The 23671-nt window shown below is 37.2% G+C and overlaps 1 protein-coding gene across 2 annotated transcripts in view; it reads right to left on the reverse strand.

Moving 5' to 3' along the window:
- Window positions 1-14494: 14494 nt before the first annotated feature.
- The window catches only part of LOC105222238 (dual oxidase maturation factor 1), a 55951-nt gene continuing 46774 nt past the window's right edge, over window positions 14495-23671 (reverse strand). For both annotated transcript variants that reach the window (XM_049448925.1, XM_049448931.1), the window contains exons 5-7: window positions 18773-19204; window positions 18096-18639; window positions 14495-15453 (exon numbers count right to left, since the gene is read on the reverse strand). In XM_049448925.1, the coding sequence (XP_049304882.1) occupies window positions 15411-15453; window positions 18096-18639; window positions 18773-19204 (1019 nt within the window). In that variant the 3' untranslated portion in view covers window positions 14495-15410. The remainder of the gene's footprint in view (window positions 15454-18095; window positions 18640-18772; window positions 19205-23671) is intronic.

The following is a 23671-nucleotide window of genomic DNA, read 5'->3' on the forward strand; positions in this document are numbered from 1 at the left end:
ATTTATTTGCATATTTTTAAAAAACCAAAACCCAAAAAGAGAGACAGTAATACAATGGCACGAAAACTTGCAATTCATTACTTCTGCTTATTAATAACTTCGCAGCAAATTGCTTCACAACAGATAAGTGACTTTTATTGCAGGAACACCACAGGAAGTGATCCCATTTGCACTCATCTGTCATCTGCAGCGAACGAGATACCCACTTTTCGGAAGCAAATAAAACTTACAAAAATCAAAAAAGACTCAAACAAAGAACGTGGAAAATTCAAACACACAGTCGGAGCGCAAAAGTAGGCAACAATGACAAGAAGAATATACGCGTGCTGTAATCATATGCACGTCCCCACATGCGAGTATTGTACAGTCATGTGGGTACATACTATGTGTGTAGTTGTTCGCATTCAAATTCGCACAAACACTGATTTATACTCCACAATGTTGCCCACTTGCTTTTGCTAGTTTCTTTTATCTCATTTTTGCAATATAACATGCATTCCTGTGAGCAGCACTTTTTTTATTACTTGTACACATCCTTACTTGCTCGTATTTCATATGATATTCTAGTGTGTATATATCTGTATGTATATGTGTGTGTCTCTTTCTCTGCTATATTTTCCTTTTGCCGCTTGTCACAAATTATAAAGCGAAACAAATCGCAAATAACAAACGCATGTCGTTTTTATTTACTGTCATATTTGCGATGCTCACACACAAACATGTGTATATATTGGCTTCTATGTATGTATTGTATGCATCAGTGGGGCATTTTAGGGTAAAAAGCTTTGAGAGAGAAAAACTGAGCACCGAATTTAACAGGACTTTCATAAAGCTACCCATTTCTTCTAAGATTTCAAAAAATTCAGACTTATATCCGACATATATTTCAGAACAGCTTAGGTTAAGTAGAGTTGATCCTCCCGCAAAAGGTAACGCATAATTCCACTTGCACAACTGGTATCGCTGGAAGATTCCACAAACTCATACGTACAGCTCCCTAGACCCTTATAGATTGTGAAAGCGTTTTGAGCCTACCGCAAATTTGTTAAGGAGGTTAATATCAATTCCAGCCACTTCGCCGGTTAAGTGTTTCTATTAAGATGGTTCAACCTCAAACTGGCAAAAGCTGAACAGTTGAGAGCAAGTGTCCAAATGAGTTCACCTCGCCTTCCTCCCTACAGCTATGGCAATTTACGTCTGACAAGCTATGTAACCTCATCTCAACTGAACTTATTGCAGAGTTCCCAGCCAGAACACGAACCACGGCAGCGAGATGAATCTTGATAAGAGCAAGTAGATTAGAGGCCCTCGTGTGTTTCCAGAAAAATTTGCAGCTGCACAAGTTTTATTTGTAGACCAGTACTTGTCAAGTTTAGGGAAGGTCATAGGTTATAATACGTTACCAAGCTGATGAAACTGGGATAGAGGTGCCTTCTCTAGCAAGTTCCTCGGCTATTCACTTTCCAGCGATTCCTTTGTGACCCAGCACCAAACAAGTCGGATAACAAAGTAACTTCATGCTACTGATTAAGAGGCCACACACTCTTTGACTAGTCTATAACGCATTATCAGCGAGCTCAAATCTAGTATTGCAGCTCTGCTACGAGTATAGAGGCAATGCTCCTCTTCGGAGTAGAATATCTACTGCTACCTTTATGACAACCACCTCTGTTGGAAAGACAGTGCAGTGAAGACAGAAGGTTACCACCAACCGTGAAAAAGATCAAAGCATCTCGTCTCCAACGGTTCCGCAGCGCCCACAAATCCCTCCGTGTGCTCAGACAGGGAACCTTTCGCTGAGGATTCCGAGATGCAGTGGTTCAATTTGTCAAGGATGCAAATAAACTAGCGCAGGATTTCACAACGCATCTGTTTGAAACTCGTCATATAATCAGCATCCCTGAATCTAAAGCAGTCTTCGTCATTTCTATCGGCGAACTTGGTTATTAGATTTAGTTACCCTGGGGTAAGTCCATAGAAGGCGTTTAAGCATTTTAGGACAATTTCAAATAAAAATTATGTTAAAGAAATGATCCATTTACCTTGGATCAAATTAAAGCGATCTGCTGCGCTCCCTAAAGTCTCACTACATCAGAATATGCAAAGTGTACATCAATCGAATTTTCATGAGAAACTCAGTGAAGATGGAAAATAAACGAGTACATCTTAAGAGTTATCCATTTGTTGGGAACATTACCGATCAACTCAGTAAAATTTTATTCAAATGTAATATGTAACAGATAAACCCGCATATTTTGGAATACCATGAATACTGAGCAAACAACCACAAAATGATTTCAAGAAGCGCAGATAACGTATAGACTTTGGTCTTTAGACTTAGACTTAGAATTTTATAGGAAGATACTCTCAGTACTATGGCGGATTCAATTTAGCGGAATTAACTCACTAATGTCACCTGTAAAACCTTGACCATTACGAACCAGCAGAAATCAGGATGATCCAACGTTGATGTTTCAATTACAACACTACGAACGTCCTCACTCAGCTTTAAGATGGTTTTATCTTTCACAGACCTTTCTATGATATCAATGTAGTTGCTCTGAGTGGAGAATTACAAATACCGCACTATCTCAGAGGATATAAAATTAATTAACTGTATCTGTCAAAATTGATGATGGATGGAGTCATGTGTAGAAGTTCACGCAAGTAAGGAAAGTTCTCTGATCGCCATTCAGTTGGGAGTAGCCAGAAACGATTCTTTTACATGTAACTCAAGCAGCTCACGACTTCCGGTCTTTGACCAAGTAGCCTCTGGGTAGCCTAAGAAAATCCGTTTGAGGGCGAGCTAAAGTGAGAAGGCAAAACATCCCCTGCATAGGGTTGTACGCTGGGTTTGGGACCCGCCACGTTAAAAAACACCCCCAATGAAAAATCAACAACAGCCTCGGATGAGAGACCCCCCTTTTGATGATGACCATGGCAAACGAATTAAGGACTATGATTTGAGGACATGCACCTGGAATGTCCGGTCCCTTAATTGGGAAGGTGCCGCTGCCCAGCTGGTTGATGTCCTCGTGAAACGGCTATAATCGCGTAAGCAGTGTCTACGCCAATTAAGAAGAAGATCTGTCAAAATTTCTTTCAATAGAACAAAAAGGTGCTGCCAGGTTGACTGAAATTTTATCATCATAGAATTTTCGAAATTCAATAAGGAAGAACATCTACGAACCATTCATAAAATACATAATTTTAAGAAAACTTACAGTAATTTCTTAAATTTTAATTCATATAATTCTAAACCATATTATAGCCTACGAACGTAGAGATGATATCGGTGTGGTGATTACCTAGAATCTTTAAGGGGTAGTATGGTGAAAGCCACCTTTTTTCAATATTTTTCTTTCACACAAATTATTATTTGAGAGTTCAGGTTTTTTATATGTTACTCTACATGTAATACGGTACAGAGAAAAAAATGTGTTCTCAATTTTTCTTTATATTAGGTGGAGATATGAGTGACCGGAAGACGCCATCTTTAAAAGTGGTACCCACGACTTCTACATTGTGGATGATCTGAAATCGATCAGGATAATTTTATTTTAGAGTACATATTCGTATGAATAGCTATGTATCTAATGACCTTCGACTGAAACATATTACACAGGTCAACAAAATTTTTTTTTTTTTTTTGGGTTTCTGTTCTCATGCTTGGATTCTGATTCTAGACATTGAAAAACACTTAAATATTAATTTTTAGTTCTTTAAGTTTGCTTTGGGCTGATCTACATCGATAAGTATATTTTAATTTATTTCATAAATCAAAAATTGCAGCACTTAGATTAACCCGAAAGTAAACAGTACACCAACACACCACACGCATTATGACACCACACATAATTAACAAAAGGGACCGACGGACGCCGCCCGGCCTCTTTTGTTCTTCATCTGCGCGCATACACGTTTATAAAAAAATGTATTTTAATTTTTCTTTACAAAAATTAGTAGTCTTTAGTCTTGTTATTTGACATTTATATATTATTGTTTATCACACATCTTGAATAAAAACGACTCTTGTATCTAAAAAAAAGTTTTCTAATTATAATCTATAGTGAAATTGTAGAAAAAATATAAAAATCAGTCATTTCTGCTTAAAAATCGAAAAATTGCTCTAATTTCTACAAAAGCAAACTTTAACTGGAAAAAAAATTTTTTTCCTTATTTTTGACATAGGAGAAACTAAAATTTAACATGTAGATGTCAGACCCAAAAATCGTGTTGACCGGTGTTATTGATAAATAAACAAATAGTGCAACTTTTAATTTTTTTGTTTCGCAAAATTTTTACCATACTTTTTACCCTTAAGGGGTTACATGGGTTTCCTCGGGGAAAAACATCATTTTTTCGACAACTTTTTTCTCATATAAAAAATTTAATATTTGATTAGAATTTTTATTGTTACAAACAAACGCTATTAACAAAAAAAATACTGAAATTTCGAACTCCTTACGGGATGATCTAAAAAAAAATACTTGTTTTAGTTTAAACCTTAACTTTGACGAATTTGGACGAAGAAAAAGAAAATGAAAATTGGATTTTTGGCAAATAGTTGGGGTCGAGAAGAAAAAATCCGAAAAAATCCTTCGTCCAAGTCTTGAAGAATTAAATCTCAAATCACAAAAGTTCTCAAGATTGTATCTCCGAAACTATTACTCGGATCAACTTGAAATTTTGAACAATGTTCTAGAGATGTTGTAGAATGTAACGAGACATTAAAAATATTCGATTTTTTAAAAACCGTAAACGCATGTAACCTCTTAGCATAACTATGTGTTCACAGAAAGCGAATATCAAGAAAACGAAATGAAAATAACATAATATCATCGCTGCAATCAATCAACCGCTATGTTCAATGTTGCCAGGCTTTGTTTTGCATACTTTTTTTGTTTAAGTGTAATGTTTTTCATTAAGTGTAGTATCTTAAAAATATTCTCTGAAATTTCACGTTGATCCGATAATTAGTTTTTGAGTTATTCGACAAACAACAAAGAGAGCTTGGGCGCTTCAAAGCAAAAAGACAAACTTTGAACGCGTTTTTCTCAAAACTATTTTTTTTTTTGAACTGGTGACAACTATAACTCGGAAACGGCTTAGTAGATTTTAATGAAATTTATACAACTTTTAGAATACATAATAAACTTGAGCTTGATCGAAGGATTTTTTTTTTTTTAATTTCGATTTTTTAAGACTAATTAACTGTTGATTTTTTCCCAAAAATTTAGAAAAAAATTCCTGAGGCCGCCATTTTGTTAATTTTTGAAAAAAAAAAAAATCCTTCGATCAGGCCCAGGATTATCTATTTATAAAACTCATTTTTTTGTCCGATTGATTTTGGATGACTCTCCGAGGACTTATGGTTGTCACCGCAAGTACCTTTTTTTGGAACTGGGTCAACACAAACAGCTATAACTTTGAAAATTATTTTTTTGTTTTTGAAAATTTCGTGGCTTCAAGTCTACACATTCTATAATAATGCCATATTAGTACTTTTTTAAAATAACGCGATTTAATAGCAAAAAAAATACTGAAAAATCGCCTTTTTTGGTGCCTCTGACTACCCTTAACCCTTTAAGAGAGAGATTCACCCTAAAATTTTTTAGAGCGATCTGGCAAGAACGCTGTTGGTCTCGTTCAGAATCGCTTAGGCTATAGAAGCATAAGTCAAGAAGAAGAGTAATTCACGAAGAAAGTTGCGAAGATTGCGGTATTTTAAATCAAATACTCTCTTAAATAAAAGTCAATCGTAACTCGTAGGAAAAATCATGTTTACTCTGGAAATCACCGTAGATAACTAACGCTTACTGGCAGCATGGACATAAGCTACGCGGCGTGTGTTTGCGCAAGCACTTCATATACTACATACATATGAGTGCGCCACGCCGGGCGGGCAATGCAAATATTGCTCTATGCCGGAGGCAAGTGTGCGCTGGCAAAATCACTGAGGAAAATATGAAATATACTAAACACACAATAAACGGCGAATTGCTGGCAGGCCGAATGCGGCACTGACTCCCACGCCACGTGCGGGTGTATGTGGCGGAGCGAGCGAAGCATTAAGCCGCAAGCGTTGAGCGCAATGCATTGGTGTTTGCCGTCGATTATACGATATATAGAATGTATATATACAGACACATATACATATATAGGCAAGTAAGCCAGGAATTGAGCGACATATGTACACTTGTGCAATGCGGCAATATAAAATCGTGTTCAGTCTACTTTTTTACTAGAAATTCTTCTATTGCTTTATTTGAATTTCACCTTTTTTTGGCGGCGCTTTTGTGCAGCTGTCGTGTCTGCACAGAGAATGGCGCGAATACTCTACAATTTGTTTATATTAAAAATTTGCATTATTTGGCGCCGCAGCTGTATGTGTCAATGATATTTACTGCCGCGTTGCTTGTTACGCGCCGATTGCTGTGTCGACTACACACTGGTTTCACTCCAGGGAGAAAATAATGCAATAAAAAACTCCGTTTAATATTGCACGCATATTTACATATCCAATATTTTATATATTGACCGTGCACTATAGGTGGTGTTAAGAGCAGACATACAGTGTATTCATCAATAAAAGAACCGATAATGTAGATTTAACCAAAACCAAATAAAATCACTGTTATACTTACATAGTTACAGCTACAAATTTATCAAGTTCTTCTCTTTATATTAAATGAAAATTGTTTCTTGAAAAAACGATATGTTAGATGACTTTGATATTGATGGTGCTTAAGAATGTCATTTTGATGAGACATTGGGGAAGCTCAGATTTTCGGATCAATGTTTTGGTCCCAAACAACTTAAACCAAGTTCAAAACATCATAGTAATAGTTTTTGACCTTCAAAGAATTCGAAGAGGACGTATTATGGGGTGATCCATTTCGAATAAATTTTTAGAGAAGAAATACAGAAACTTCAAATTCCATGTTCTTTGGCATTTATTTTTTGAAGATTATCACTATCAAATGTAAGCCGTGGCTTCATCTCAGGTGATCCATCCCTTGAGTGCAAATTTTGAAGGTCAATCGACAGTCCCAATATGTGTAATCTGTTCACCGAAGTGTTTTCTTACTAAATTCATAGATTAATGCGATTTTTGGAAACCAAATGGCGCCGATATCACGAGCTTCAATTTCAGGCATCAAATAGTCGGTTATCATGGCGCCTTAACGGTCGCCATTGACGGTTACATTCTCACCGGCATTATTTATGAAAATATATGCATCGAAAATTCTAACAGCTCCAGCGGAAATTTTCTTGTTTACATACTCATTGAACCAGAAATGTGTCTCATTGCTGAACAAAATTTTGCTCGAAAACTTCGTATCGATGTCGCTTGGGAAGGTCGAACAGCTTGAGTTTTTGCACAAGTTCGATTTTGTACGCTTTCAATTTAAGATCTCGACGTAAAATGCGCCAGTTCGTTCCATACGTCAGTCCGAGTTGGTACGAACGGCACCGAAACAACTCTTCACGGCCTTCGTGTACACCCTCAGCTGCGGCTGCTATGTTTTCATCACTGCATGCTGAACGTGGTCTATTCAGTCGAATATTATCCAGTAATGAATGCTGGGTCTCAAAATGAATGACGGTGTTGCGAACAGTACGCTCAGTAGGCCGATAATTAAGACCATAAGTGAATCGAAAACTTACAAAATGGCGTCGTATAAAAAAAGTGAAATTTGTACGAAATGATGATTGTTTTTAGGATACCAAAATTTGGTATTGATCAATAAAGTATTATTATGTTATTTTCAAAATTTATGTATGGTGAATAAAATAATAACGCACATAATTCACAAAAGGTTATCTGATTCACTGATGCATGAGCTACGTAAAGAACAAGCTGGTTTCAGACCCCATTGCTCATGTGTCGATCACATCAACACTTTACGAGTGATTGTAGAGCAGTCGGTAGAGTAGCGAACTCCTCTCTACCTTTGCTTTATCGATTTTGAGAAAGCGTTCGACACTCTCAAACATGATGCGATTTGGAGAGCCCTAGTATGCAAAGGAGTTTCGGAAAAATTAATTAACCTAATAAAACAGCTGTACTCAGGAGCTAGTTGTCGAGTAAGTTGTGGAAATATTTTAAGTAGCGGCATCCAAGTTAGGACTGGTGTCAGACAGGGGTGCGTGCTATCTCCCCTTTTATTCAATTTGGTATTGGATTTGGTGATGCGTCAAGCGTGTGCGACTAATAGGGGAATATCTTGAGGTTTAAGCGGTAGCCTTGAAGATTTGGACTATGCGGATGATATCTGTCTGTTGTCCCATAAATATTCGCACATTTCCGTGAAACTTGAAGCTGTTAGTGATCTCGCCGCACAAACTGGACTTGAAATTAATATAGCGAAGACAAAATTCATGCGCATCAACACCAAACAGCTACCGGTCCACATCGAAATTCGACGTCGTAAATGGAAATGGATCGGCCACATTCGGCGAAAGCCTCACGGCGACATTAGCAGAACAGCGCTAGATTAGAATCCGCAAGGAAGCCGAAGACGCGGGAGACCAGCCAACACTTGGAAACGGGAAGTCGAAGCAGAAGCACAGAGAAGTGGTTATTCTTGGAGAGAAATTAAATTTATAGCTGTAAATAAAATGAATTATAATTTGTTTATTGAGGCCCTATGTTCCCCCTAGGAACTACTACCTACTACAAGTATATATATTTTCAAAAGTATGACATACTATATATGTATGTTTCAGAAATTTCACACTATAAGCGCCGCTTGAACGAATTCGTCAATAAGTCCACAAGGCTTTAACATGTTAGGTGAGGATTGGTTACGCTGGCTGACTGCCCGCCATACATAGGCCTAGAGGTCTTTCGTAGTGCCAGGTGGAGGTTCATTATTAATATGAGCTGAAGTCTACATTGTGCACCTAATCCTGTTACAACATCCAGTGCCTTGAACTGCGCCGCTCTTAGAAATCTGAGACGAGTTCTCCATAAGGCCGGACAGTAACAAAAGACTTGGAATTAAATAAATGATATAAAAGCTGAATCGAAGAAGGCTCCGATGGCCATCACGACGGAGGATTTTTCCAAGTGCTTTGATGGCTGGAAAGTTCGTTGGTATAAGTATATTGCAGCGGAAGGGGATTACTTTGAAGAAGATGAAATAGACAAAATTCACTTTTCAATTAGATCACACATATGTAGGTGTAATTAATTTAGTTATTAACTATCTCGTCAGCTTTCCTAACCGCCATGACTTCTGCGTGGAAGTTAATTAAAGGTCGCCCGAGATCTGGCTCCGCGCAATAAATCTCGGCGCTTACTACTTCAGCGACTTTAGATCCGTATGACCTAAGGTTCTTCACCTAATTGCTTCTCAAGTACTTTTTGGTAACTTCTAGAGAACTAAAATACATCATGTTTTATTGCTACGAAACTTTGTATTATGGACAAATATTGAAAAGGGACTCGTTGTAAAAGGTTTGTACCATTTTGGAAACAAATTTGCCGATTATATTTGCTTGTGCAGTCTAAGTAGACCCGTCCGAGTCAAATTTGATCATATGGTTTATGCCCATATTAAAAATAGGTATAATGTGAGATTTAAAGAACCCAGTAGAGAGTGGAAATAAGAATTAGAAAAAAAGAAAATGTTAGATGGCATCAAAATATTATACCAAGAAAAGAATCACAGTGAATTTGAAGGCCATAGAAAATTGAAGATGTAGAGATACAGCTTTTGTCCGGAAAGTAGTAGGACTGATTTTCTTCTGCCTCGTCTGTGCTTCGGAACGTACCCGCACCGACTGGATTCGGTAGAGGGCGTTCCTCGCTAACGAACGAGCGGCTAGTCAGTTGTCTCTGAGAACCTAGAGAGTCAGATCAAATATTTTCGCGCGACGTGCTTCTATGAGTGGAGCAAGCCAAAAATGCAGCGTTCGTTAGAGCAGAGGATCGCGATTAAATTCTGTGTGAAACTCGATAAATCTGCGACATAGCCGTTTAATATGATCAAACAGGTTTACCCAGATGTTGCTTTAGCAAGAAGTGGTGCGTTTCGGTGGCACCAGACCTTTTTGGAGAGCCGGGAAGAGGTCGCTGATAAATGAGCAAATCCAAAGTGAAAACGATGCTTATTGTGTTTTTTGACATCAAGGGCATCGTTCACCATGAATTTGTTCCTCCTGGGCAAACCGTCAACGCCAAGTTTTACGTGGAAGTCCTCAAGAGACTCAAACGAAGGATCAATCGGGTCCGACAAGAGATCGTAGCCGATTAAAAGTTGCACCAAGACAACGCCCCGGCTTACACCGCCTTTCTTGTGAACAGCTACCTAGCCAAGTCCAGATGCATCTCACGGACTTTTTTGTTTCCTTGCCTGAAAGGGTCGATGAAAGGGAATCCAAGCTGCATGCCCTCGGCTCTCAAGGCTATTCTGGAGAATGCCTTCCGTGACGCCTTCAATGCTTGGAAATCGCGCTGGCAGCTCTGAATGGACGCAGAAGGAGCCTACTTTGAAAGCTTTTAACGAATTGTAACGATTGGTTCAATCAATTTTTTCAAACTGTCCTATTGCTTTCCGGACAAACCATGTATGATAGAGATAGAACATATTTTATATACATGAAGTAAGGACTTGTTTGACTTAATGCTTAGTAAAATATCCGGTAAAGCCTACAATGGATTTTGGGATATATTCGCCGAAGAAAATCTTTTGATCCATAAGTATGTACATATGTATTTTGTAAACACTCGAAAAGAGTTTGATTTTAAATAAAATTTAAATAAGAGCCACGGTGCTATCAAAAGTATTCTAATAGTGCTGCAATGGCTCAAGTGTACATTTATTTACCTTTTGCAGCGCCTGCGTATTTGTCATATGAAATATGCTGCCATTGCACCAAATAAAAATGCCATAAATTTTGATATTTTTCTGCTGGCAAATGCATACATCAACTCGGCATAAAATATATGTTAGTATTAGTGTGACTTCTTTTTGTTTAGACGTGTGGGTGTTTGCTATGTGTGACTTTTTCAAAAGATGGCAACTCTTTACAACTTTTACGACACAATAGCTAGACTGCAGTTTGGTTTATTGTAAAAAATCTTACAAAACACTATGATCATTAGCCTACTTTTAGGGGCAATATTTCAAGTCGTGATTTATTCGAGTTCGTTCTTTGTTGTCTAGCGACAGAAGCTCTTTATGTTAAGCCGAAAACAATGCGATATTTGACATATTTTTGGGAAATAGTATATCTAAATAAAAATAGTACACTATATATTATAAAATAATATCTGTGACGAAGTGAGAACTTTCGGAACGTTTAAATCTCTTCCAGGAGCTAGGTACTTTCATGTTTCAATAAAATAGTCCCTTACTCTCACTATTAAAATTTAAATTGTTCTTACTTTGAAAAATAACGAGATTTGAGCATAGATTTTAAGGGTATCTATGCTACTTAAGGTAGTTCGCCAGACTACCGAACTTTAATAGCACAGAAAATATCCATTCACTTCACAATTTTTAACATGAATTATGCTTAGTTTTAATTATCACAGTCGTGGTCAAACAAATAGAAACACATTGTGACAAAAATTCGGAAATATTTTTTTTTTCGACTTCAAAGTAATCCGAACCTGATGAGATACACTTATGCCGAAAGAATTTTCCAGTTCTCGAAACACTGTTCATATGTACTTTTTGGGATGACCCTCAGCTCTGGAGCATTATCATCGTGTAAAATCCATGAAATGTTCTTCCACAACTCTGGTCGTTTACGACGCATGTTCTCACGCAAACACCTCAATACGGCCAAGTAGAGCTTTTATTTGACCGCCTGTCCCCCCGGAGTAACTGCACCAAGCCAGGATTTGATTTTGTTTTTTCCCTCTATTCCGATGATTGTTGGCTTTTTTGCATGTCAAACACATAAACTCAAGAGACCCGTTTACAATACTATTAAAAAAATTAGCTTTATCAGGATGACTCGAGCAATAATTTGTTTCATACCCAAAATGTTCACCAAATTTATTCAAACGGAATCGCGAGAGATGTCGAGTTAACAATAACACGTAAAAAGCGAACCACCCTTATGTACATATGCCATACATACGAATGTTAGTGACAACGGTAATAATGAAAAGCAAATACGTAGTGTATGCTGTATGTAGTTTGTTATTGATTTATGTCTTAGCTATTTTGTTTACTATAAATTATAGAATATATATTCAATTCAAACGTTGAAAAAACGCCTAAAATTATGCAAACAAGAAAAGAGTTGTATATGTATCTATGTACATAGAAATATAGAAAGAAACGAAATTTATTGAATGGTTAGTGAGCAATGAATGAAAAAGATCGGAGTTCAATGTGCGATAGAAATTTTATGTGTTGATGACACTCCTGTCGATTTATTGACTACATTCTTTCAACATATCGATGAAGCGATCAACCGATCATGGGGAAATTCAAGGTCAAAATCAAAAAAATTTAGGCTAATAAATGGATAATTTTAAATTTATAAGAAATATTTGTAAAAATCAAAGACTAGTGAGAGCTCCTGTGAGAGTGATACTAGTCCCCTTATAATTTCCGCAAAACCCACAACGACAAGATGATGACAGAATTAAAATAAAGTATTCTTAGTGTAACATTTCAATTTGGAATATCACTATTCATAAGCAAAGTCTTGTCTGTTCAATATAGACATAGACAAATAGATAAGCTAGATAAGAGATTATGAGAGAAATGTGGCCCATACTACATCATAAGTACTCAATATGTACTAGAAACTGCGCGAAATTTTGTGGAACCAACTTCTGTTAATATAAATATATAAACTCGACCGTGAATGAATAAAGCTTAAATTCGATGAAGTGATCGGCTTTTTGATTCAAAAATTTTCACCATTCAATATTCTCGCATATACTCAGCACATTAAACCCTCTGCAAAACTTTAAATCAATGTCGAGATGAATAAATTTTGATAATGTTTTGTCACTTTCGAAAATTATGATACTATAGTCTTCGATAGAATCGAGAAATTCAGCTCTGATTCATTTAATACATTTCATAGCACTGACTTTAAACCGACGGAAGGCATTTTTCCTTCTCTATGTTTTTCTAACAAATTTTTCGTGCTTCCGCAAAAGATAGTTTAACGGACGCATTTCTTGACATGATTCAGTCGCCAAATGTCTGACCCAATAAAGTAATGGTTGGATGCTGTGAATGGCTTGTTGCCCCATCCTGAGGAAACCGATTAGCACTTAGACGATTCTTGACTGCATCTTTGGTCTTAAAAAGCTATTCGCCAATAATACCACACTAGGAATTACTTTTGCTTTCTTTTCCCTTTTTGAGACCGCAAAACCACTTCCAGATTGTTTGCAATACTCCAATTGTCCCAGATATTGTATATCCAGATATGTATATCCACTGCAAAGTTGATGCGTGTGAAGTATAGTATTATGCATGTTTAAAGCTCGCTTTCACTGTTGGAAATTAACGGTACTCAACTGGATTTTTAGCTTTACAGCATGAAGGCCTATTTGACATTGTCCAGTAGGAACTCCTACAATTATGGCAACATTAACTTATCTACGGGCAAATAGTTCAGTTGATCTCTTATGTTACGGAAATTCAACAAGTTCCCACCCAATGTGATTAGGGTATGGGAGCACCGTTTTGCTAGATCATCGGCTTCGCAGTTTCCAGCCATTTCGTTATGACCAGGTAGCCGAACGAGTAATGAAGTAGATCAATGCTATTTCTAGTAAGGACAGACACTTCTTGACTAACTTTGACCGTACTCAATGCAAGTTCAATGCCAATCGATTTTCGAAATTAATTCTCACCTACATGATATCATGGACTACTACTACAGTAGTCCAGTAAACTGAAACTAAGCTTGAGGAAGAATTCCCACAAAAGACTCCCCTCCAACCTTCCTCAACAGCATCGACCTGTCCATGAAACAGCTTACTGCCGCTTTTCTCCAGCGACTTTTCCCCGTCCACATATCCCTCATCGGTATGTGAGGGGAGATACCACCAATTTTTCAGGGATGCAATTGATGGAGCCGGGAATTTTAGAGTGATCCTGTTTGGCACCATTTATATACCCAGCTTCTCTCAGCCTTAAATTGATATTCGCAGCAATATACCTGTCGGCAATATCCAAGGGTGTTAGCTGTAGAATGGCCTGTAATGTAATATTTGTGAAGTCCGCAATGCCCGCGTTCCCATGACAGTCGGGTCTAAGTAAGGATTTTGAACCAGTCAAGAACTGTCAAATCAGCACGATGCCTCAAAATTAGTTAAGGAATGTTTTCTGCCACTACAACAACAACACGAAAGCCGTTCTTTAGGTACGTGCTTCTTAGCGAGCTTGGTCTTTTCGAGCACCATCATTTTGGCAAAACTACAGTTTCTTAGATTCAAAACCGCACTTTTGGGAGCCTTCCACCTTTAAGAAGTTAACCACTTCTAAGAAAACACCCAGTTTATGGCATTAAGTTAATTTATTTTAATTTTTTATAGCTTCTTAATTTATAAAATATTCTCGCGTTCGAAATGGCTGCTTTGCTACCAACATAGTATTTCCTTACAAATTTATTGTTTCTAGCTTAATTAATAAGCCGATAATTTTATATGCTAGTACATTACTGCAGGCTCTGAAAACACTCATATTTTCACATTACGCTTTAACATATTATTTTATGACAAAAGTTACGTTTATAAAATACAGATAGTTTAGGGACTAATTAAAATGTCTTAAGTTCGTAAGCATAAAATAAATTAGCATGAAATGCAAAATTTACTTAAATATTTAACATATTATACGCACTTAAAATTATCTCATTCAATTATTTCATTTTTGTTTCATCTTTTAATACTCAATAAATAATTTTGTTAAATTAGGACTAACTTAATCGTTATTTTATAATAAACGCCATCGACAATAACTACGGAAACTTTTAACAAAGCGAACCTTTTTATTTTGTAAGAGTAAAAACAATTCAAGTATATTTTCTTTTAAATATTGTGCTGAAACATAACTGTGTTATCACATTGAAGTTATCAACTTGTGTCGTTGTCTGTGCTGTCATCAGCTTCTCGGAAATTGTCTCTCTAATTTAAAATCATAATCGTACTTGTATTGGCATTCGAATGCTTAAGACCTAGTTTATCTTTCCTATATATGTTAATATGTATATGTATACTTGTCAATTGTAGTTCTAAATAGTTTCTTATTTTTCGTTTTTGTATCACAATATTTGTTTTCAGTTACACGTATGTATAACTTTAATTGCGAACGAGAAGTTACGCTCTAAATTAATTTTCACTTATAAATATCTGCTTTTCCTTAGCAATATTTTCCAAAAAATGAAGTTTGTCTCGGACATTAATATTGTTGAGGTCACCAATGTTCCACATCTCGAATGCGATTCATGGGTGGATTACTAAAAAGAGGAATAAAAGTGGAATATGTATTAAAATGAATGAGTACCGTAAGCAATATATAAAAAATAATAAAAAATGAGCTTTGAGGCAAAAAACTTAATAATTGGTTCCCCTAATAATAGGTGCAAGTAAATAAGTGCCACATTATGCAGTCAGAAGTTTTGGTATCTCTAAAATTAAATTTCTGTAATCAAGTTAGTAAAATTGAACGCTAAAAAAAATTGTCCTCCACTACGAAATTTACTCACGCTCGATGTATACAGTGCGATGATTCGATTTAACCCTTTCGGGACCGCACCTAAACAAACTATGAAATTTTTTTTTTTAGTTTTCTGACTTAAAATGCCTCAGTTAACTACCATAAAAAGTTTTAGCTCTTTAACTTGATGCGGCCATTTTACCATGCGGTTTATTTATCATATACTGATAGGTTTGTTTTGTACTTTAAGTATAGCAGCATATATGGACACCATATTTTACGCATTTTTAGAGAGGTGTTCCGGTTTTACAGAGACGGCATCGTTCATTCTCTCCCCAACCTATCCAATGACCATTTTCATCATATCGCTTTGAGTTGCGGGGTTCTTCAATAACATGACGGCGCTTCAGGCTAGATGACTCTGAGGAAGCAGATGAAGCTGAAGTTCAGTCGGTTTCTACGTTTTGCGTAGAACTAATGCATCCTCTCTTCTTTTGAGTAAAACTGGAAAACACCGTGGCGTAGCGCTTAAGAGCTCAGTTTGCGATATACATCTGGAATTTTATAAGTGGCACATGCTTGGCACTTAGAGCTAGAAGCCAGGAATTGATAACTACTGTGCTTAAGCTCTAGTGAAATATGGAGCGATGTTTCACTTTATTGTATTTGGAAACAATAGCCGGTCTCGGAACTTAAACATTTTTTTTCTTCCCCATTCCAACGCTTACATGTCCGGGTTGGTTCATCTCCCATAAATGTGGGCAATAACTGAACTGGCTGGCATTTCATTTTATACGATCCCCTGCCAAACATTTCCAAGTCTGACTCAAACTTTAGTTCACACTTTCCCATTCGAATTTTTCGGACCGTGAGGCTGCAAAATATCACCATTTCTTTTAGACCCACATTTCTTGCTCAAAAAAGCTTGTAATTGTAAAATTTGATACTGCGGATGTTAAGTACACCACAATGTCGGTTAATATGCCGAACCCAAATGAAAGGCTAGTCATAAATACTTCCAGACTAGCCTGTGTGCATTAACATTTTAAATCCTTAATTGTGGGGCTTAGCGGGGCTTTGAGCAACGACAATAGTTAACAAATTTTGTATAATTTGTCATAATTATTATCGCTTTTAGATGGTTTCTTCGACTTACCAGAATCTGTTATTGCGATAAGTTTGAGTTTTATCGTTCTAAAAAGCAGCTGGACTACGCCCAAGTACAACAAAACTCCAAGAAATCGACGAATATCTTCATTTGAGCAATTGAGTTCACTGCCGAACTCTTGGAAGAAATACATACTGGTCTGTTTCGCAATCAATTTTATTAAAGAACAATCGAACATCTTATTGAAATATGGAATTGGCTTATGTACTACGTTAATGTCTTCTTCGGACTCTTTTCAAGTCACGTCTTCAATGCTGATTGGACTTTTTCTCCATTTTAATTGCGATCCATCAATTTTTTTCATTAATTAAGGTTCCATATTTTCTGGTTATTTAGAAATTTCTTGGTTGGCAGTACTTTCTAGTAAATCGATTTATAATTCTTCACCCTTTTCTAAAATCTCTTTCAAACCTTCCTCCAGAAGCTCATCGTCATCTTCATCACAATCTTCATCAGAAGATTTGTCCCAGTCTATCTTCAAAATCTGCTGTATGTCTGCATCTTGCCACCCCTTTCTTGATCAAAAATGCTTATAAGCAACTGGCATAAACAAAAATACCTAACGGTACAAAATATTATCTATTTTTTTTACTTGTAAAACTTCAAATACCAGGTTGCCGACAAGGGATAGCGTAGTTTTTTCCCTGCTCACATAGCTTCGAGTGAGGTATGGGAGTGGGGCAAACTCGCTGGAGGAGAGGGACGATGAGCCGGGGAAATTTGGTGGAGAAGTATGAGTTTACTAAAGCGACGTCATTAGCCTTGAACTCCCTGAGTGTACGCTCTAGATTATTCAAGCGATGCCGAAATTCCTTACCTCCGGCATCGAGCTACTAGATGATTAGACTGGTGGGGTTGCTTGACCTGACCAGGCTGCTTACAAGAAGATGAAATACATTTATCTCAACGCTTTCCTTTTGAATATCCGCTTTTGTTAAATCGATGCTTGCACCGAAGCAGATTTGTGGTAGGTTCAAGGTGCCTTATAGATAGCTGATAATGAAATATATGAGCTTTTAATTGGCTTCACGAAGGTCTGTGCTTAATAAGTATTCTAAATGTGATCCCTCGCCATACTGAATATTGAGGGATCAGTCATCTAACATTATCTAACATTGCTTAAGAATTCTAAGAAAGTATAAATCAATAAATACTCAGTTTTATGAATTTTCAACCAGTTATGATTTCATTTCCCATAAAAAAACTATTTTTTAGTAAAGACCCTGGCCCTTAAAAAACATAACTGAAATTTCTTCCCCCATTCCAATACTTACGGCAGCATACGCGCCAGCGCGTGCTTATGTAATGGCGAAATATGTATGGCCGCTGATGCTATACTGGAGCCCGACTCCTGTGAAATGGTGCGCTGTAGACGCGCATTCGGACGCGCCGCTTGCAATTGCTGTGCACGTCTAAACGGATAACGCCATGGGCTTTTCGGCACGTCCGGCTGGAAGCTTTTATTTTCAAAAGAACCCGGCACCATAGCACCCGATGCACCAGCACTAACACTCGCCGCACCGGATACGCCAGCACCACCGGCATTACCACCATAATAAGCGGCAGCATTACCATGATCTCGTGCCTTCGACGACAGACGACGCAAAATACGCGAACCCAAGCCTGGTGGATCCTCTAAGCCACCAGCACCACCGCCAGCAGTACCACGTTTGCGATAACGCACATCACTTGATTCCTCCAGAATAACATGTCTGTCGTACGGTGTGCCATAATACACTTCGAGCACGGTGGAGAAAGTGTGCGGCCACACTAAGTCAATTATGGATATTAAAACGCCACAAATGAAGCAAAGGATACCTGGAAAGAGATAATTGCCAAAGCAAATTAAAAAAAAAAATCACATAAAAAATTAGAAAAAGAACATTACAGTAGCGATTAATTCATTCGACCTAATTGCAATCAACGTTAGTCATACGCAATATACGCTTACCGGCAACCAGCAAAAGCCAATAACACCAGCCGAGCTTGAACTCCAAGCGGCCACCTTCCAAATAGATGATCAACGGACGCTTTGGCAGCATGCAATAATAGCCAATATTGGTGCCAATGAGCAATGCGCCCGTTAGCGCCTTCATGTAAGCACCGTAACGTGGCACAGCGATAAGCAGCAGATTCATGAGCAGCCATGAGGCTAACGATGCCCACAGCATTATGCTGGCAAAATAGCCGGCAGCACGATATTGGCCACCCCAGCAAAAACCCTCGCGGCCCTGACTGAAATACTCAGCCACAGTCAGTATTGGAAATGGGAGGCCACGTCTCAACGCATCGCGATAATTGGCACTCATATCGTTGGCACCCTCCCATCCGAAGCGTTCATTGTAGTCCACATCCGGTGCTGTCCAATTGCCAACCGGTATGGCTGTGCGGCGAACACATATGTATATAAGTAGCGCAAGGAAGATAAGAGAAAAATAATAGTTTTTGATTAGAAACGTGATGATGTTGAAATTTAAAAAGATATAAAGCGGAAGTAGGTGTAAAAACCAAAAGTGGGAAAAACCATTAATAAGAAAGAGAACACAATTTATTTTTCAACTCTTGCAGGAGAATTTAGGTGTAATTATAAGATTTTTCGTTCATGAAAAAATTTATTTTTACTTAATATCATTCGTTTAATCAAACCAAAGAAGAAACTGTTAAAAATATGTGGTTAATTAGTCTAAAACCAAAGCAAGCTTTAACTGAGCTTTTTTCTAACTTTAGGAAAGTGTCAAATGTTGTTGTCGGCATAAACTCACTTGATATCAAAGAAGAGAAATAGAGGCACTTATACAGTGCTAGTAATCGTTCGGGTCAACATACACAAATTTCACATTCTTCAAGATATTTATACTCCTAATCTGAAACATTCTTTTAATCAAGACCTGGATCGCCCTCAATAACCTTAACTGAAGTACATTTACCTAAATAAATCAGTACTCAATTTAATTATCTGAAATCTATCATTCGAGACTCAAACCTGTCTTTCATCGAACCAAAAAAGTTTTCAGAGTACTTTTTCTCGAATACTATCAAGCTTAATAACAAGAGGTGCTTTGCTTTACTGTCTGTTTATGCTTAGTCTTGTCATAGAATCTTATTTGCGCTAAAGTATTAAAGTAGCGTAAAAGCTTTTGGCAAAGAATATCTCTTAAAATACAATATAATAACGTGTTTCGTAACCGGAAAAGCAAATCAACAAATACAGTGAAATCTCTCGTAAGCGGACACTGATGGGACTCTGCCCATCTGTCTGGTTAGTAGAGACGCGCTTAATAGATTCTTCTTAATAAACTTCAAAAAATCTTCCAACCGGCCAAATTAATTAAAAAAGATACTCGCCTAATAGAGCGTCCGCTTAATAGAGATTTCACTGTACTTTTTCATCGTTAACATTAAATCTCATTATACACTCATGGGGGTATCCCATTCAGCTAATACCAAAAATGGGCAAATGGGATTGGTGATGCGAATATATAGCCTATCCCTCCCAAACGTCAACCTCACCTTCGCGCGGTACCCTCTGTTCACTACAAACGAGGCTCTGTCGACCGAGAAAAGGCGGTATAACCTTAGCGCCTGCGAGGAGGAAATTCCCACGCCATTGCCTGCCTAGAGGCGAAACCGGCAGCCCCGGAACTAGGCTCGGATGCAGAAGGCCAATCACTTACTCATCTTAAACCCTCTGATTACCGAAACCGAAATAAACAAAGTGAAGAATAAGAACGATAAATTGGAGGCCCTATGTTCCACCTAGGAACTAGGGGAAAATATATACATATACGCTCAGCTGGAGGTAGACTGCAACCGCTCATGGCCAAGAAAATGCAAAGGGGGAATGCGATAGAGTTACCATTCACTGACTACCTATTAACTCAAACATATTCTCGATACCTTAAAAATAAAGTGTTCAACTGTTAAGCAATGTCTTAAGAGAGGCTAGCATTAGCCTCCTCACACATTAGCATCCCACAATGATGAATGGAAAAAAGATTCGGATTAAAAATTTTTATGCGGACCTAATGAAACAAACTTTTTGAGCAAAGAAGCTGCAAAATGAGCTATCGAATGTATATGTCTTCCTTAACATCATTACATCATTACTTTTTGAGCGCTAATTGTTTATTTAAAAATATATGTATATGAGTCGAATATCATAATAAAACTCTTGGTCAAATTTGGAAGTTTTTATTTTAATATCTGTTATCATCAATCTCTGTTTTCATGTTGTCCTTTATTCATCGGAAGATGAGCTGTCCCTATTACGATTTACAACTCCTCTCAGTTGAATTTAATTCAGATCAACCAAACTAAGAACTTCAACTATTTTGGGGGTTGGGATTTAAGTAGTTATTATGCATTATTAGTTGTGCGCAATGGATTGAAAGGCAACTGAATGTAGAGCAGCAAAACGGCCCAAAAAATTTAATTTTTCTCAAATATGTAGTATGTACCTGAAAATAGTAAATTGTATCAACTCTTTATACACTCCAACGTATACTTAATTTTATTTTTACTGTTTCCAGCTGTGGATTCCTTCATCCATAACTGGTTAAAATTGTTTAAAATTATATATAACATAGTCGATTTACCCGTTCTCCATTTTCATGCTCTTATTTCATGCCACTACAGAGTATAATAGTTTTGCTTGTCTAACTGCTGTACGTATCACCACAAATTGATATAAGGTAAGGTGCGGTTATATACATATATAAATGATCCGGCTGACTAGACGTGTTGAAATCCGGGTGATTGAAATTTTTATGCACTCTAAACTTTCTTCGTTCTTGCGCGAACTATAGATCATCAACTGTCAAGTTCAACAACTTTTGTGTAAAAGCTTTAAGGTGAGTAAGAAACCTATCATCCGCAGCTGATTTTTTGTTGCGGCTCATATGAGTGAAATTTAAAGAAACTTGTTTAGCTTGCCGATAGATAATATACACATAGTACATACGTACATATATGTACTTTAGAGCAAAAAAATGTTCAACTTATAAATTAAAAAAATCAAATGCTGTTGTATTTCTTTTAATTCTTAGCTTTTTACTTGTAGCTGTCATTAACTGAAAACTAATGTAAGAAATATTATGTGTAGGCAACCATATTCAGGTCTTTCTATTAAGATGAACCCGAAGAGACTCTACTATAATTCTGTATTTGTTTGTAAAAAAAGACAATAATGTTTGTTAACCAAAGTGGTCTGGAAATGACTGAATAACCTCAACCGAAAATAGCTTTCTCTTGGTGCTCTCAGTGGACACTTATTTTATGAACAAGCTTACCACAAACTATGGTATACCTAATTGCTTTCAAGATGTAGAACCTTTACTTACTTGCAAATAATTTATATATGTTATGTTTATCATTACAAAATCGAAGGACAAAGATGAGATTAACATAATCATAATACCATTAGGTCCAGCGAACTTAATTGAATTTTTTCAATGGACTTCCCTTTGATACAATCTAAAATTCGTTGAAAATCTTCGAAAACAATTAAAAAGGTACAATTTCATAATATTCTTAAATGGATGGGAAACAGTTCGCTTAACACATGCCTTGAGAATATGGAAGAGACAACTACTTTGAACAGTAAATAAAAGAAAGCAAAGTATAAACGCTAATGATAGCAACCTCCCAGTATATTCTGACAATTAAATGATTTTAGAGAGATTCCATTAGGGCATTAGGCCAGTCCAGGATTTTCAAAAACTCGCTTTTCCTTTGCATAAAGAAGATTTTCTAAACACATGGCTAAATAGTTAAAAAAGTTTTCTATCTGTCATCCTTGCAAAACTAATACGGCTCTGTAAGCTAACGATGAGCAACACCAAAAGTTCCGTCAGGATCTGGAAGACTCACTGACTTCTTCAATCTATTGTTGGAGAAAATAATACGAGCTACAAAGTTAAATAGAGAAGGTACAATCTTTTATAAGAGTACGCCAGCAGCTGCACGCCGATGATATCGCCGATGATTCTCCAGACTGGATAAAGAAGCGAAGCGTATGGGTTCGGATGTGACCGAGAACCAGGCGAAATATTTTCTGTCGTAAAAAAAACAGTCATCGCATTCGCAACTTGGCTCACACGTCACCGTTGATAGTTGTAATTTTGAAATCGTAGATAATTTCGTCTTGGAACCAGTACCAACACCAACAACAATAACTGACTTGAAATCCAAAGCAGAATCACTCTTACTGGTGCTACTTTAGACCGAAAAATTATCCTCTCTCGACGAACAAAGACCAAACTCTATAAGTCATTAATTATTCCCGTCCTGCTAATATGGTGCGGAGCCATAGACAGTGACATCATCTGATGAGTCGGTCTTAGGAGTGTTCGAGAGATGTATTTTGCCGAAGATTTATGGTCCTTTGCGACTTAGCAACGGCCAATAAGCAAACAATGGAGCGAGATATACGACAACATTGACATAGTTCATCGAATCAAGAGACAGCGGCTACGCTGGCTAGATCATATTATCCAGATGAGAGAAAACACTCCAGCTTTGGAGGTCTTCGATGCAGTACCCGCCGGTGGAAGCAGTGGAAAGAGATGAGTAGAGTGAAAAGGTGGAGAAGGACCACAGTTTATCCGGCAAATATGAGTTTTATCCTTTGATTGATCTTAACAAATTATTCTGGGATTGCATCGCTGTCTTGAACAATAATCTGTGTCAAATATGCTAAGCCCTACCCACAATCGAAATAACTAAACTAAATAATACATCGTGAATAAATTAGTTGGACCACCCTGTAGTTCTTAAGGGGTTATATACAGTTAGGAGGTCGAAAAAAAGGCATTTTTCAAGAATTTTTTCTAAGCAAACTATTTGATTTATT

The sequence above is a fragment of the Bactrocera dorsalis genome, chromosome 1, assembly GCF_023373825.1.
Source record: "Bactrocera dorsalis isolate Fly_Bdor chromosome 1, ASM2337382v1, whole genome shotgun sequence".
Taxonomy (NCBI): domain Eukaryota; kingdom Metazoa; phylum Arthropoda; class Insecta; order Diptera; family Tephritidae; genus Bactrocera; species Bactrocera dorsalis.